The sequence below is a fragment of the Oryza brachyantha genome, chromosome 1, assembly GCF_000231095.2.
Source record: "Oryza brachyantha chromosome 1, ObraRS2, whole genome shotgun sequence".
Lineage (NCBI taxonomy): Eukaryota > Viridiplantae > Streptophyta > Magnoliopsida > Poales > Poaceae > Oryza > Oryza brachyantha.
Genome location: NC_023163.2, coordinates 31377803 through 31392848, shown reverse-complemented (window position 1 = coordinate 31392848; position 15046 = coordinate 31377803). Strand labels below are relative to the sequence as shown.

Below are 15046 nucleotides of genomic sequence, written 5' to 3'. Positions count from 1 at the left end.
TAGTTTTTTGATTCATCTATATTTAATGCTTTATTTATATGTCTAAAAATTTAATTTGATATTTTTAGAAAAAAATTTAGGAGCTAAACAAGCCTTACCACATTACCGCACGCACAAGACTCCAAAAGCAGGAGCAGAGAAAAGGCGCGAGTTTAGACATTTATTATAAATATCCGTCGCCGGAGACGAGAGGGATCTGTGAATTGGAGTATATTACGACTCGGGATCAGCTCAAGCTGCATGCTAATCGCTGTGAGTGAGGTGAACAAGACATCATTCTCATCTCTACTTTTTTTTTTCTGCTTTGTCCCAAAATTCCTTCTCATCTCTTTCTGCTGCTGCTACTCCACTCTGTTTCCGGTTGGGGAGACTCCTTTTAGACCGTCGAGGAGAGACGTCCTATGTTCTCTCGTACTGCCTTCATCCGTCATTTTTCGATTTTTATATCTAATACGTGAACATTCGTTTTATTTAGAAAAATTTATATAAAAATTTTAAAAAATTAGTCATGTATAAACTAATGAAATTTATGACTACCTCGCCGTGAATTCGTAAAGTTAGAGATATCCTGTGGATTTAGAGTTTTAAGACGAAGGAGAAGCTTCCACGTTATGAAGACCACCCACTCTTCGCTGCTTTCTTCTGAGCGCTTTATTACAGCTACCCCCTACCTCACCCTCACCTGCACTGCATTGGATACCATTCCATTCTCAGCACGTAGAGAGTGATTAATTAGTAGATGATTAATTTACCGTCAGAGGCATCTTCATCTCTCTCTCTCGTGCAGCACGCAGCTAAACTAGAGACAGATTAGCATGGGAAAGAAAAGGTCTCTTCTTTCTTTGTTTCTTTCTTACACGGCCAAGCTAGCCAACCTTTTTTTATTCTTTTTTTTTTTGTTTTTGTGTGTTGTGTGTTTGCAAAGAAGAAGCCAAGCAAGGCCGGCCTGGCTCTTTCTGGTATCCATGTACGACTCGCAAGCGAGTTTCAGACGCTCCCATGCATGTCAACACCTTTGACCTGCGACTGGAATGAACGCGTGTTGCTGCCTCCCGACGCCGACGGCGAAGACGGAGACGGAGACCGAGAGCGTGGTCAAATTTTTAAAATTTTGATCATGTATAAACAAAATACTTTTTTTAAAAATAAAACAAATAATATGTTTAAATTTTATGAATTTATTTTAATATAAAATTGTTCATTAGAATATTTTAACCATATCTCATTATGAAAGACAACTATATTTGACTCCAATAAGTATTATTCATGGTTTCTTTTATCCCGAAATGCCAAATTTCGTGAGCACACTTTCGGAAGAGTATGTTTTTTTTGTCAATATTTATATAGAGAGGTTTCAGCATATCATATTTCAAAAATATATAATTTTACCGTTTATATCGTCATATAGCCGTTGAAAATCTGTTATCTTTCATCATTCACGAATAGCCGGCGGTGCGCCTGTCTCTCGCCGGCGCCGGGGAGGCGGTCAAAGCGAGAGGAGGCTGCTTGCGGTTGTTGGGCCAGGCCTCGTTCCGGCCCAACAAGGGTGCCCGCTCCCGTTGGGCCCACACGATTTCGGCCCCGTGCAATGCGAAGCCTTCACCCTTTCTAACTGGGCTTCTCTTTAGACACACGTGCTCGGCCCACCGTACGGGGAAACATGCGGGCCCTGCTCCTAGTCGGGCCCACTCGCGACATTTAATCCATTCAGTAGTACAGTTTCGCCCCAGGTCCAGCACTATTGTCTCAGACAAGACTCCCATAGTCTTGTTTTTTTTTTCTGTTTCTAAGCCAAAACTAAAACTTAATTTATGACTTGATATTATTATTATTTTTTATCTTAGTTTATTTTATAACATTTTCTTTTAAACCACTATAGACACGTATATAAATCATTTGTACCCACAAATTATTTTTTGGTTCATAATAAACTGTTTCATTTTTTCTTTTCCCAGAAAGCGAAAATATGGTATGTAAAGGTTAACATTTGATTAAATTGTAACTGTAATTTAAAACTTCAATCTACATCTCACATCGACACATTTTCTGTTCAAGCCTATCCATATGGTATGTGGATAGTTGTATGGGCCAAGGAAATTAATACCTGTCTTTTCGGTGCATTATCACAACATAGTGTAAATATTAATGAAATTAACAGTATGCTGTTGATTTTTTTCATTGGTGATTACATGTTCTGAAACGCATACCATCATGAGGCAATTAGTAAACAAAATTATCCAGCTTAAGTTGTTAATCATGTATAATAATCAGGGTTTTTTAAGCAAAAGTGGAGAGGCCCAGCGCAGTGTACAACTGGCACACTTTTTCCCTTTACCACCTTTCAGCCTGTTTTTCCGTTTCACCCCCTGGTGATATGCTGATATCTTCCCTGTTGTTAATTTACTTTAGCTTTTGTTTCTTAAATTTGTTATTAGCACAACCATTTGTCTGTATTTTCTTCCCAACAGGGGCAACTTATGTAATAAAATAGATAAACAGTTAGAATATATGACATTCAAAAATTTACTACCTGATCTTTCCCACTGGTATTTTTATTATGTTAAAAGAAAAAAAATACAAATATGGTAACAAATGCAATATATGTTTTTTTGCCCTATTCAAATTGGCTATTTGGATGAACTACCCCTGTCTTTCATGAGCTTTTTTAAACTATTAAACAGTGTTTTCTAAATTCTATATAAAGTTTTTTTAAAAATAAAACAAATCTATTCTTAAGTTTAAATAGTACATATTTACCTAATCAATTCAGCAGCAAAAGCTCCTTTCTCTGTGCGGGTACATTTTTATTTCACATTATAATAATAGTACATAGTTAGTGCATCAAATATAAATACAACAAAACTAAATATACCATCACACTTATAGTAAATAGCTAGCTACAACTACTTGGACACACCAAACCCTCCCAAATTTGTTCAACCACTCGCCCCAAAATAACCTGCCACCCCAAAATTTGGTAGACAGCAAGCTGTCCTTCATCCACACTAACCCCAATCAAACAGAATTTCTTTAACTAAACAAAACAACCAGAATCACTAAACAATACTAGTATGTACAAAGTGCAAGGAGAGCTACCTACCACAGCTACAAAAAGGGGCCCCAAACCTCTTGTGGGGAACAAAACCCTAAAATCTCGGGGTGCTTTTTGCAAAAAATAAATATAATAAAAAAATCGTAAGTAGTAGCACCTCATATTACTACGCGTCCCCGGCTGTGCGACCCCTCGCTTTCGTGTCTGATCTCTCTCTCTCTGTCTCTTCTCCGTGTGTGTCTCGGCGTCCGGCATCAGCGGCGGCGGGGTGGCGCGGCGGCGGGGGGTGCGGCATTGGGAGCTGACGTGGCGGGAGGGTGGTCGGCGGAGGGTGAGGGGGAGGAGCGAGGTGTGGGGGCGGGCTCGCCGCCGGCCATGGCGTGATCTGTGGTCCGAGGGCGGCTTGATCTCGGCTTCTTGGGCTGGGCGGGGAGGGGAGCCACCCCATGAACGGAGCAAGCGCCGGCGCTGGCGGGGATGGGCCGCTGGTGTACCAGCGGTGGAAGGGGAACAACGTGAGCTCCAATGCCCCACTTCCTCCCTCCTCCTACGTCTCTCTCTCTCTCTCTCTCTCTCTCTCTCTCTCTCTCTCTCTCTCTCTCTCTCTCTCTCTCGGGTGTACGTGTGGATCTGTGTGTTCTTGAGGCGGCGGCTCGAATTGACCCGTCTTCTTCATAGGGGGCAGGATTAGATTGCGTTGCGAAAATGCTCGGAGTGTTTGGTTGAGCTCTACACTGTTGGGTGCTCTTCATTCCGCCTTTCATCTCGTGATTTCGTGCATTTTTTGTACCTGGGAATGTACTTAGTTTTGGTTAGTCCTAGTTAAGATGTTAATGATTTTTAGTTGTTATTACTAACGCATTAATAGTCCTTCCACATGATATGCTGTACTGCTGTTACAGTGAGAAATGATTTTTTTTTCTTTTGTTCATTTTGAGTGAGGTGTGCATAGACAAAGTTGGCAACAGTGCCTACCTAGCTGGAGTGGTGCCAGTTGTATGAGATCTCCAAGTTATTTCTTTTGAATTTAAGGAATGTGGAAGTGTGATATTGCAGCTGACAGCTTTTGTTTCTTTTCAGGTTTTTATTCTTCAGGGGAGGTTTATATTTGGACCTGATGCAAGATCCCTGTACGTCACCATGTTCCTCATCATCGCGCCAGTGTCAATCTTTTGTGCGTTCGTTGCCAAAGAATTGATGAATAACTTCTCTTATGGTCTGGGGTTACCGGTAATGATTGCAGCAGTTGTATTCACAGCATATGTAAGTATCACCGTTAGCCATTTCAGTTTACCCTTTTCATTGGTTTCCACAAATGTATGTCAATTAGTATATGTGATGTTTGAGATAGGTTAGAGTCTAGTTACATGTACTGCAAGCTCATGTTTTCAATTGCATGCAGTGTGAATCTATTTTGGATTTTATGTTACTTTATGCATTTAATAGATAGTTATTCAAGAAAATGTATATGCCAGCTATAATACATTGCATGCTAATTTGCCAAGTTATTCAAGAACATATATATGCCAGCTTGTGAAATCTCATGTATCTGATTGAGCCCTGCGACGTTGTCACATTATTGTGCATCATGTGTTAATTGCTCGTATCAATAAATTTGAGCTTTTAGATACCAGGGGTAGGCTGTCCATTAGCACTGCATATTTTGTGTCCAACCTCCGTACTGTGAAGTGGACATGTATGTATGTATACATTCAGACTTACCAATCTAGGAATTTCTGGCATATTTCAGGACTTGAGCCTTCTACTTCTCACTTCTGGTAGGGATCCAGGTATCATACCTCGGAATGCACATCCTCCAGAACCTGAAGGTCTGGATGGCAATGCAGAAGTTGGATCTAACCAGACTCCACCAACGCGTTTGCCCCGAGTGAAGGACGTTGTTGTCAATGGAATCACTGTGAAGACAAAATACTGTGACACCTGCATGCTGTACCGGCCTCCTCGTTGCTCCCATTGCTCTATCTGCAACAACTGTGTTGAACGTTTTGACCATCACTGCCCATGGGTTGGGCAATGCATAGGACTTGTAAGTTCATATAAACATTACCCTACTTACATAAACAGTATGCACAGGGTTCTAGCCATTCTGGTCAGAGCTTATCTCATCGTATGACCTTCCAAGTTCCAATAGTTATTTTCGTTTAATCATGTACGTATCGTTATCTTTATTGTGCTTTTTGTTTGCTACTTTTATAAAATTGCTTGTGCTGAAACCATCCTCTGTTAGTTACTTCACGTTGTGTTAACATACTTCATTTCGGCAGTTCCAAAGTTCTCACTTTGTCAGTCTCCTGCTTTTATCAATATATCATGTGTGCGTGCTTCAACATCCTTACAATTTTGCATGACTGTGCAGCGGAATTACAGGTTCTTTTATATGTTTGTCTTCTCAACAACTCTGCTCTGCCTGTATGTCTTTGGGTTCTGCTGGGTATACATTATCAAGATCAGAAACACGGAGCAGATAACGATATGGAAGGCTATGGCAAAGACCCCTGCTTCTATTGCCCTGCTAATCTACACATTCATTGCGGTATGGTTTGTTGGTGGCCTGTCTGTATTTCACTTGTATCTCATGAGCACGAACCAGGTAAATACTGTTTCCCGAAGCTGTCGTAGTCTTGCGTGGTGCGTATATTCAGTTAATTTCTAACTATTGGTTCCTCTGCTTCTGTAGACAACATATGAGAACTTCAGATATCGTTATGATCAACGGGCCAACCCCTACAACAGGGGAGTCGTGGAGAACATTAAAGAGATCTTCTTCTCGGCAATCCCTGCCTCCAAGAACAACTTCCGTGCGAAAGTCCCAATTCCACAGGATCAGGGTCTGAGGCCTCGCCCGACCAATGGCTTCATGAGTCCAAACATGGGGAGAGCTGTTGGTGACATCGAGATGGGCAGAAAGCCAGTGGCATGGGATGAGCCAAGGATGGCAGCTGAGATCGGTGACTTGGGAGCAGGCCTGAGCAACTTGTTGGAGGACAAGGATGGCAGATTTCGTAACGCGTCTCCAGACCTGAGCCGTGACGCCCTCGCAGTTGGAGGCTTGGATGAGCAAGGCTCCTCAGTGATGCAGCCAGGGCGCACAAGCTGGGGAGTTGAAGCAGGTCGATGATGACAATGTCTAGTTGGCCATGTATGCAATTGTAGTGAGATGCTCATGCTCAGGGATTTTAGTACTGGCTTGTTGCTAATTTGGTGTTTGGGTTGAGATTTGAGGTCACTGATGTTCTTAGGCCTGTGATCTGGGTGGTTGATTTCACATTTCCATCTCTCCTTTTTTTTATTGTCTGATCCTCCTTACGTTCCTTTGTATTTCCTGTATCAGTGGTTTGAAGCAGTTTGGTTGTGAGGTATCCAGATTAGATCAGTTATAATTGTGTATGTATATAGTTGGACCACTGAACTTACAAGGGATTGCTTTACTTAGCTTTTGGTATCAATGATTGTGAACAAGATTGTATTTTGCGGTGGACAAAAACCACTCCACTTGAGCTGCCATTCCATGCTTGAGATTTTGTGTCGTTACAGTTACTATATGCAGTTTGCCTATGTGAAGCTGCAGAGCATTTCTAAGTAGTAACCTAATCATCTCGTCTTAGCTCAATAATTGCTCATGAAATGTCAGTGTGTTGCTCTGCAACGTGGTTTCAGGATCCATTTGAAACAATGCCAGAGTCATCCTCTCACTATTTGCACGTGATGAAAATCACAAAATGATGACAAAAATAGACATCAGATCAAAATTAATCAATAGTAACATCAGTTAGCTTGGAGCAATTATAGAAAAATGGTAACATATACTCCCTCCTCGTTCTTTTTTTTTTTTGACGTCATTGACTTTTTTATTTACGTTTGACCTTTCGTCTTATTCAAAAAATTTATCCAAATATACAAAATTATAAATCATACTTAAAGTTACTTTAGTAATAAATCAAATCATAACAAAATAGTCAATAATTATATAAATTTTTTGAATAAGACGAAGGGTCAAACGTAGATCAAAAAATCAATGGCGTCAAATAAAAAAGAACGGAGGGAGTATTACCCAAGAAACAGCTAAAGTAAACAAAAGGAAACAATAGAACAAATTAATCAGGCCGCAGCATTGTGAAAATGTTTGGCTTGTTAAAGGGAGCATTTACTTCATATATTTTACCAAATATTGGCTACTGTTACAAGTTTACAACCTCAACTTATTCTTAAGTACCAGGATTCATTCCACACAATTTTCCTGTCCACTGTAGCGTTTGATCGTTATAGCTTGGAGAACTCAGGATTGCTGCATTCCACATTTCCGCAGTTGAACAAATCAACCAAACAGCAACATTTTGGAAATCTTTGATTTATTGATGGACGCATTTCTGGTCCAGTTTACTAAGTGTAACTATGCAAGTTCTTGACATATTTTCCAACTGGCGATCATAGATTTTATACAGTCAACTCCCATAAGCCTTTTCTGAAGTACCAGATTCACACAACTTTCTCCTGTTAAGGTAAGGTGTTCGGTCATTACAGCTTGGAGAAGACAGGCTTCCGCTTCTCTAGGAAGGCTTTGATAGCCTCCTCCAGGTCATTAGATCGCAGCATTGCCGCATTCCATGTGGCTACATGCTCCAGGCCCTGCTCTACTGTTATATCTCTGCTTCTCAGCAAAATAGCCTTTGTTCCCATCACAGCCCATGCCGACTTCTCGGATATTTCTGAAATGGTTAAACAAATTCATCACTATATTTATCACAAGACAAGCTTGTTGAGTTAGCATAAGCAACAAAATGTGATCTGCATGTCATGAAACAATATTTGCAATCAAGTCATGGATAAACCGAGCTTCTTCGACTGAGGGGGAGAATATAATATGGAATATATATCCTCAAAACATCATAGCTGACTATTCGTTGGGTCTAAACAGGAGTAGAAACTCAACAAGTTTGACTTTAAGGAAAGGTGAAGTTTGTCATTGAATTGAAGTAGTAAAGTGGTTAGTCGTCATATGGTCTATGTATTTTTATCGGTGGCATGACTGCATGATCTCTTCATTTTCTAGGTAAATGAATAGAACGATCTTCTCTTTATATTTTATCCTAGAAAGGATTGAGCCATTGAGGTTTTCTAACACTGTACCACATAGTATAACTAAAATACTAGCAAATCTACAGCTGCATGCGCCAAAATCATCCATGTTATCATTGTTTCCCTTTGTGGTACTTGTGATTTTTAAGTAATGAAGGATGCAGGGTCTCTTTTTTTAAATAAAAGTAATCCGAACAAGGTTTACTTCAAACGTGGCCAAGTACACAAATTAGAGCCTGCAAAGGCTGAAGACTTGTTGAATGAAAGATGATATACAGTCCAACATTAACTCAATAGAGAACATGATTCTACAGTTATCCACAGTTTATCTCATTGTCAATTATGAATCAAGATAAACAAATCTTCTGGTTGTACAGTTCATGTGCCACATTTAATGTAGTAAAGCTGAGCTTATTGATCATCCTAGAGATGGTACCCTGAGTTACCAAAGTGTACAAATTTGGTACCTATAGGTACTAGCCTACCAGGTACCTCGAGGTGCTAAAATTTTATACTAGAAAATTGGTATCTCCACGTAATTTCTCAAATACCGCAAAATTTCTTCTCAAGCAGTAATAGCTACGATAATACTAGCTAAAAGAAAATAGATAGAATTATGAGATTATAATACAAGAAGATCGAATCGAGTACCTTTTGCAATCTTTGCAACGCCGGCATCCAATTCTTGCTTGGAATCGAACACCCTACTCACCAGCCCCATCTCCTTGGCCTCCATGGCGGTGATCCTGCGGCCGGTGAGCGCGAGGTCAGCGGCGTTCCCGTACCCAACAATCCGCGGAAGCCGCTGCAGCGCGCCGAGGTCGGCGACGATGGCCATGTCCACCTCCTTGAGCACAAACGTAGCGTCCTTGGAGCAGCACCGTATGTCGCAGGCGGCCACGACCTCGACGCCGCCGCCGACGCAGGCGCCGTGCACCGCCGCGACGACCGGCTTCCGGCACCGCTCGATGGCCGTGAGCGCCGCCTGCATCTCCAGGATGGCGCGGCGCAGCCCCTCCGCCGCCGCGGCGGGGTCGGCGAGGGAGGGGCCGGCCGTGACGGGGTCCCCGGGGGAGCCGAGGTCGAGGCCGGCGCAGAAGTGCGGGCCGGCGGCGGAGAGCACGACGGCGCGCGCGGAGGGGAGGCGGTCGAGGAGCGCCATGGCGCGCGGGATCTCCGCGAAGGCGTCCGGGCCGAGGCCGTTGAGCTGGGCGGGGCGGTCGAGGCGGACCTCGTAGACCGCCGCGGACGGGTCCGGCCGCGCCACGGAGAGCGTCGTGAACCCCCGCCGCAGCTCCGCCTCGGGCGGGCCGTCGCCGCCGGCGGCCATGGCGGTGAGTTGCCGGGGTTACCAAGGGTAATGTGAAGGCGCGAGTGATTTGAGACGTCTTCTCACGTTCTTGTTCGGCGGACAAAACGAGAATAAGGTATGGTCTTTTCGTTTTTTCTTTTTTCTTATATAAACTAAAATTTAAAATTTAAACATTAAATTTAAAATTAGTTTTGAGGATTTTTATTATATTTTACTTCATGTTCTTTTCGCAAAGAACACGTATATAAAACTTTAATTTCATAAATTACTTTTATTTGGAAATTTGTTTTGTTTTGTCACCGGAGAAAAGCCCAACGACAACCTTGTAAAACATATTTACTAACATAGGACCACAACATCCTGTAATACAGACTGTATTTAGCAATAGTTTCAATAATTTTAATCAAATAAAATAAATAATAATTATATATTTTTTAATAAGACGAATGAGAAATGTACATGAAATTAATGGTGCAATCTATGGAAATACGAAGGGAGTAATACTAATGCGATAATGCCCCTGACTATTCTTACATGTAAGAATGGAATGTGGTGTATATCAATCTGAGCAACAGATATAATGTGATCAGTTTCTGATTGGTAATTTTATGCATGCTTCATTGGAACTGATTGGTCTGAGATTAGGTAGGCCTTCACAGGACGTAATTACCATAGCAAGCTTTGCATCCCATCAGGCCATCACTAACCAGAGGCAGAGGCCCGTGAGGAGCCATCTGACGGGATTCGGATTATCTGTACACACCGTGTTTTTATCACCGACACATGGGTATAAGGTTGGCAGGGCCCATCCGTCAGTAATAAAGGCACCAGCGCACCGACACTGTTAGTAATAAAGGCACCCGCACACCGCCGCCGACAGTAGAGGATCCCAATCCCATGTGACATGGGGCTTTTATTTTTTTTTTGCCATTATTTAAGATAAGAGTTTAATCCTCTTTTACTATCACTGTTGAGGGCAAAAAGTTAACTTTTGCTCGGAAGGTACATTCATACTATCGTAAACTTAGGGCACGTTCGGCTGACCAGTTAAGTTAACTAGTTTCCTGTTTTTCACGCGTATATTTATATTTTGCAAAAATTTTATATAGAAAAGTTGTTTTAAAAATTATATTAATCTATTTTATATTTTTTAATAATAAATAGTTAATTAATTATATATTAATCTATTACAACGTTTTTTTACCGGAGTAAGTTAACTTATCCGCCCCTCCAAGAACACAACCTTATTTGATTTGATAAATATATTCTAACAAAAAGTTTAATTATCAAACCATTAGAAATTTAACCACGTCTTGTACTAACGATAAATAATTTTGATTATTTTCATGGAAAATCTAAAAGAATCTGGTTATCTGGTAGTAGGTGTGGTTCATAGATGTGGCGCAGAACAAGTGCGAACATTGACTTCCCCGTTGACTCCACCAATTATTAAAGCGTGCTAAGCGCACACCGTTTAGCGCCAAGAAGCCGACGCGAACGTCGCGAAGGAAGGCGGAGGACAGAGGAAGCCAGCGCCGCCGCCGCCGCAGAGAGGAGAGGAGACGAGAGGAGAGCCCAGCGCGCATGGCGGAGACGGCGATCACGGCGGTGCTGGCCAAGGTGGCAGAGCTGGTGGCGTGGGAGGCGGCGGTGCTGCTCGAGGTGGGCGACGACGTCCGCCTCCTCCGCGACAGGCTCGAGTGGCTCCACACCTTCATCCGCGACGCCGACCGACGGCGCCGCCGCCGCGACGACGAGTTCGTCGCCGTCTGGGTCCGCCAGACCCGCGACGTCGCATTCGAGGCCGAGGACGCGCTCGACGACTTCCTCCACCGCGCCGCGCGGAGGAGGGCCCCGCCGCCGCTCCCGTCCTGCGTAGCCTGGCCCGCCCTCTGCGCCGGCCAGGTCGCGCTCCGCCACGGCCTCTCCGGCCGCATCCGCCAGATCACGAAGCGGCTCGAAGGGATCTCCGCCAACCGCGCCGCCTTCAACATCGAGCACACGCCGTCCCCCGCCTGGGCCGCCCCCTCCTCCTCCGCCACCACCACCCTTGCCTCCTGGTACGCGCGCCTCTCAAGCTCAGATCACTCTCAGCTCGACCACGCATGCTACTCATCGCCTGAAAAGTTCATCTGCAATGTGAGCCCAATCACCACCCGAATTGCAAGTTCACAACCCGATTCTTGTCCGGAGCCGCAGTCGTAGTCGGGGTCTCGGGGAACGCGGCGCGGATCGGACGGAGGCGGGGAAGGGAAGCAGAGGCGGCGGCGATGGAGGATTTGGTAATTGGGAGCTCGTCGGCCGGCGAGGTCAACTCTCGTTGACTGGTTGGTGCAAAGCTGGGGGAGTGGGCCCCAGGCCAGCTTAATCCAATGGCTGAGATTCACTCCCGCATATCCGACGATGAGAAGCGATCCCATTGATCTTGATTTTTTTTTTAACAGTAAATATTTGACTTGACCGGAGAGAGTAAGGATATCTTCGGTTCTGAAAATTTACGGGAGAAAAGTCAACTAAAATCACATATTTAAAATATTAAATATAATTTAATTATAAAACAAATTTTAGATTTCCACTAAGAACCGCGAGACAAATTTTTTGAGTCTAATTAATTCGCTATTAACACATATTGGTTACTTTAGCACTTAGCACTTATGGCTAATCATGTACTAATTAGGCTTAAAAGATTTGTCTCATAATTTTTTCTCTAACTATATAATTAGTTTTAGTGTTTATGTATATTTAATGTTTTATTTAGATGCTTAAAATTTAATACGATGTTTTTGGGTAAAGTTTCTGTAACTAATTATGGCCTAATTTTGATGCAGGGATGATTTGGAGGAGTGCACCGTCGGGTTGGACATGTACAGCAAGATGCTCAAGGAGCAGCTCCTCGACGACGCCGTCGCCGGCCGCGCGCTCGTCTCCATCGTCGGCAAGAGCAGCATCGGCAAGACGACGCTGGCGCGGAAGGTGTACGAGAGCTCGGAGATCCGCAACCACTTCGATATACTGACGTGGACGGTGCTCCCGTCGAACAGCCGGCCGGCCGACGTCCTCCGCGACATCAACTCGCAGGCCACCTTCCAGCTGTGGCGATCTTCGTCGCAGCAGAGGGTGGAGGATGGCTGCAGCGGCGGCGACGGCGCTGCGGCGGCGTGCAGGGCGGCGGGGAGGGACGTCAGTAACTCGCTGTTCCAGAACCTGACCGGCCGGCGGTACCTCGTCGTCGTCGATGGCAGCATCGCGGCCTCCGACTGGAACAGTCTAAGAGCGTCGCTCCCCGACGAGGGCAACGGCAGCAGGGTGGTGCTGGTCGCCGACATGGCGGTCTTGGAGGTGGTGGGGTACCCCGGGCCGGCGACGTACGACCCGATCGAGCTGGAACGGCTTAACCCGGAGAACACGTACGAGGTGTTCCGGCGACGGGTGTTCGGCTCCGGCGACTGCCCGCGCCAGCACAGGTCGAAGTACTACCAGAAGATCTTCCAGATCACCCGCGGCCTGCCGCTGTCGATCGTCATCCTCGCCGGCGTGCTGCGGTGCAAGGAGCTCCCGGCGGAGTGGGACGAGGTGATGGCGCAGCTCTCCGCGGCGAGGGAGCCGTCGTCCAAGAACGACAGCAGCAGGCGGATCATGTCGCTGGCGTTCGACGACCTGCCGCACCACCTCAAGTCGTGCTTCCTCTACTTCGCGGCGATGCGGGAGAGCGCCGAGGTCGACGCGCAGCGGCTGGTGCGGCTTTGGGTCGCCGAGGGGTTCGTGCGGCCGCGGCGGGGGAGCACCATGGAGGAGGTCGGCCAGGGCTACCTCAAGGAGCTCATCTCCCGGTGCATGGTGCAGCTGGTGGAGAAGGACGAGTTCGACGTCGTGCTCAAGGTGGTGGTGCACGACCGGCTCCACGCCTTCGCGCAGGAGGAGGCGCAGGAGGCCAGCTTCATCGAGAGCCACGACAGCACCGACGTGCTCGCGCCGGCCACCGTGCGCCGCCTCGCCATCCAGAACTCCTCGGAGAGATACGTCCATCTCGGCAACGCTCTCCCCAAGCTCCGCTCCGTCGTCTGCGACCTCGTCCGCAACGGTGGCGGCGCCAGGTGCATCCAGTCCACCGACCTGGGCTTCCTCGACGCGTCCAAATTCCTCCGGGTCATCGACATCCATGGCCTCGAGCTCAAGAAGCTCCCGAACGAGATCGGCTCCATGATCCACATCAGGTACCTGGGTCTCCACTGCGGCCAGCTGGAGAAGCTGCCGCCGAGCGTGAGCAACCTCGTCAACCTGCAGTCCCTGATCCTGAAAGGCACCAACAACGCCCAGGTGCTCGACGTGACCACCGCGTTCTGGAGGATCCCCACGCTGCGGCACGTCGTGGCGCCGTTCGCGCTGCCCAAGGTGCTCGGCGACCTGCACAGCCTCCAGACGCTCCACGGCGTGCAGCCGCTGTGCTGGGACACGCGCGGCGGCATCAACCCGATGGGGAGGTCCACCAACCTCCGGTCGCTGGAGCTCAGGGGGCTCGTCGCCAAGCACGCCGGCGCGCTGACGGCCGCGCTGGAGAGCCTGGACCTGCTGGTGCACCTGGTACTCCGGGGCGAGTCGCTGCCGTCGGCCGTGTTCACCATCCCGTGCTTGCGGCAGCTGCAGAGACTGCAGCTGGTGGGACCCATGGACTCGCCGGACGGGCCGAACACCGGCGACGGCGAGGCAGCGGGCGGAATGGTGCGGTACATTCGGCCGAACCTGACACGGCTGTCGATGTGGAATACGATGGTGGGGCAGAAGTTCGTGGACATGCTGAGCGAGCTGCCGAGCCTGTCGGAGCTGTCGCTGATGGCGCTCGCCTACGACGGCGATCGCCTCGAGCTCCGGGACGGCGGGTTCCGGAGCCTCCAGAAGCTGAAGCTGGCGCTGCCGGAGCTGGAGGAGTGGACGGTGAGGGCCGGGGCCATGGCCTCGCTGGCGAGCCTGACGCTGCTCCGGTGCGCCAAGATGCGGATGCTGCCGGAGGCGCTCGCCGGCATACCGGAGCTGAAGGAGGTGGTGCTGTTCCGCATGCCGCGCATGGTGGAGAGGATCAAGAAGCGCGGCGGGGAGGATCACCACAAGATCAAGCACGTCCTCGTCATCCAGACCCTTCGGTAGGAGCTTAGCTCGTCTATCAGCTGGACCGTGAACGTGCCAATGCGCCATGATCGCAGCTTAGCTTGGGAGTAGAAATGAGTAGTATTAGTAACATAGTAGTGAATCGGCAAGCACGTGTAACGAAATTTCAAATCCATTGTATTAAGCTGGAAATTCAGTGGAAGTCTTTGGCATTGGATAGTACTTGGCATCGTCGGAGAAGACAAGAGCATGTCGGAGTTCACCGGAGATGGGGAAGGTGATCATATGATATGCACAAATCTTTGCGCGGGATCTTTAAACCGTCTTAGGCTGTGTTCCTCTTGTTCTAATTGGCTTAGCTAGCACTAGCAGAACACAAAATAGAAACGTGGTTAGCATATGATTAGTGGAGTAGTTAATACTAAAATTTTTAAAATGGATTTATTTAATTCTAATTAATTTACATATATATTTTGTCCGCA

At 46.6% G+C, this 15046-nt stretch overlaps 3 protein-coding genes across 4 annotated transcripts; 2 read left to right on the top strand and 1 right to left on the bottom strand.

Moving 5' to 3' along the window:
* The first annotated feature begins 213 nt into the window (after nucleotides 1-213).
* LOC102711390 (probable protein S-acyltransferase 7) lies at nucleotides 214-6557 on the top strand. Of its 2 annotated transcripts, none has more exons than XM_006645198.2 (5): nucleotides 214-261; nucleotides 4133-4315; nucleotides 4803-5099; nucleotides 5430-5663; nucleotides 5751-6557. In XM_006645198.2, exons 1-5 carry the CDS (start codon nucleotides 241-243, stop codon nucleotides 6189-6191), a joined length of 1176 nt encoding a protein of 391 aa, XP_006645261.1. In that variant the 5' UTR covers nucleotides 214-240; the 3' UTR covers nucleotides 6192-6557. The 2 variants fall into 2 exon arrangements, with proteins under 2 accessions (XP_006645261.1, XP_040379950.1); XM_040524016.1 differs by lacking the exon at nucleotides 214-261 and adding an exon at nucleotides 3268-3567.
* Nucleotides 6558-7340: 783 nt separating this feature from the next.
* Nucleotides 7341-9546, bottom strand: LOC102715171 (delta(3,5)-Delta(2,4)-dienoyl-CoA isomerase, peroxisomal). Its single transcript, XM_006646568.3, has 2 exons — nucleotides 8801-9546; nucleotides 7341-7779 (listed from the first exon to the last, which is right to left on the bottom strand). Exons 1-2 carry the CDS (start codon nucleotides 9477-9479, stop codon nucleotides 7589-7591), a joined length of 870 nt encoding a protein of 289 aa, XP_006646631.2. The 5' UTR covers nucleotides 9480-9546; the 3' UTR covers nucleotides 7341-7588.
* A 1415-nt stretch (nucleotides 9547-10961) lies between these two features.
* On the top strand, nucleotides 10962-14945 carry LOC121053545 (disease resistance protein RPP13-like). Its single transcript, XM_040520885.1, has 2 exons — nucleotides 10962-11521; nucleotides 12290-14945. Exons 1-2 carry the CDS (start codon nucleotides 11046-11048, stop codon nucleotides 14601-14603), a joined length of 2790 nt encoding a protein of 929 aa, XP_040376819.1. The 5' UTR covers nucleotides 10962-11045; the 3' UTR covers nucleotides 14604-14945.
* The last annotated feature ends 101 nt before the right edge of the window (nucleotides 14946-15046 follow it).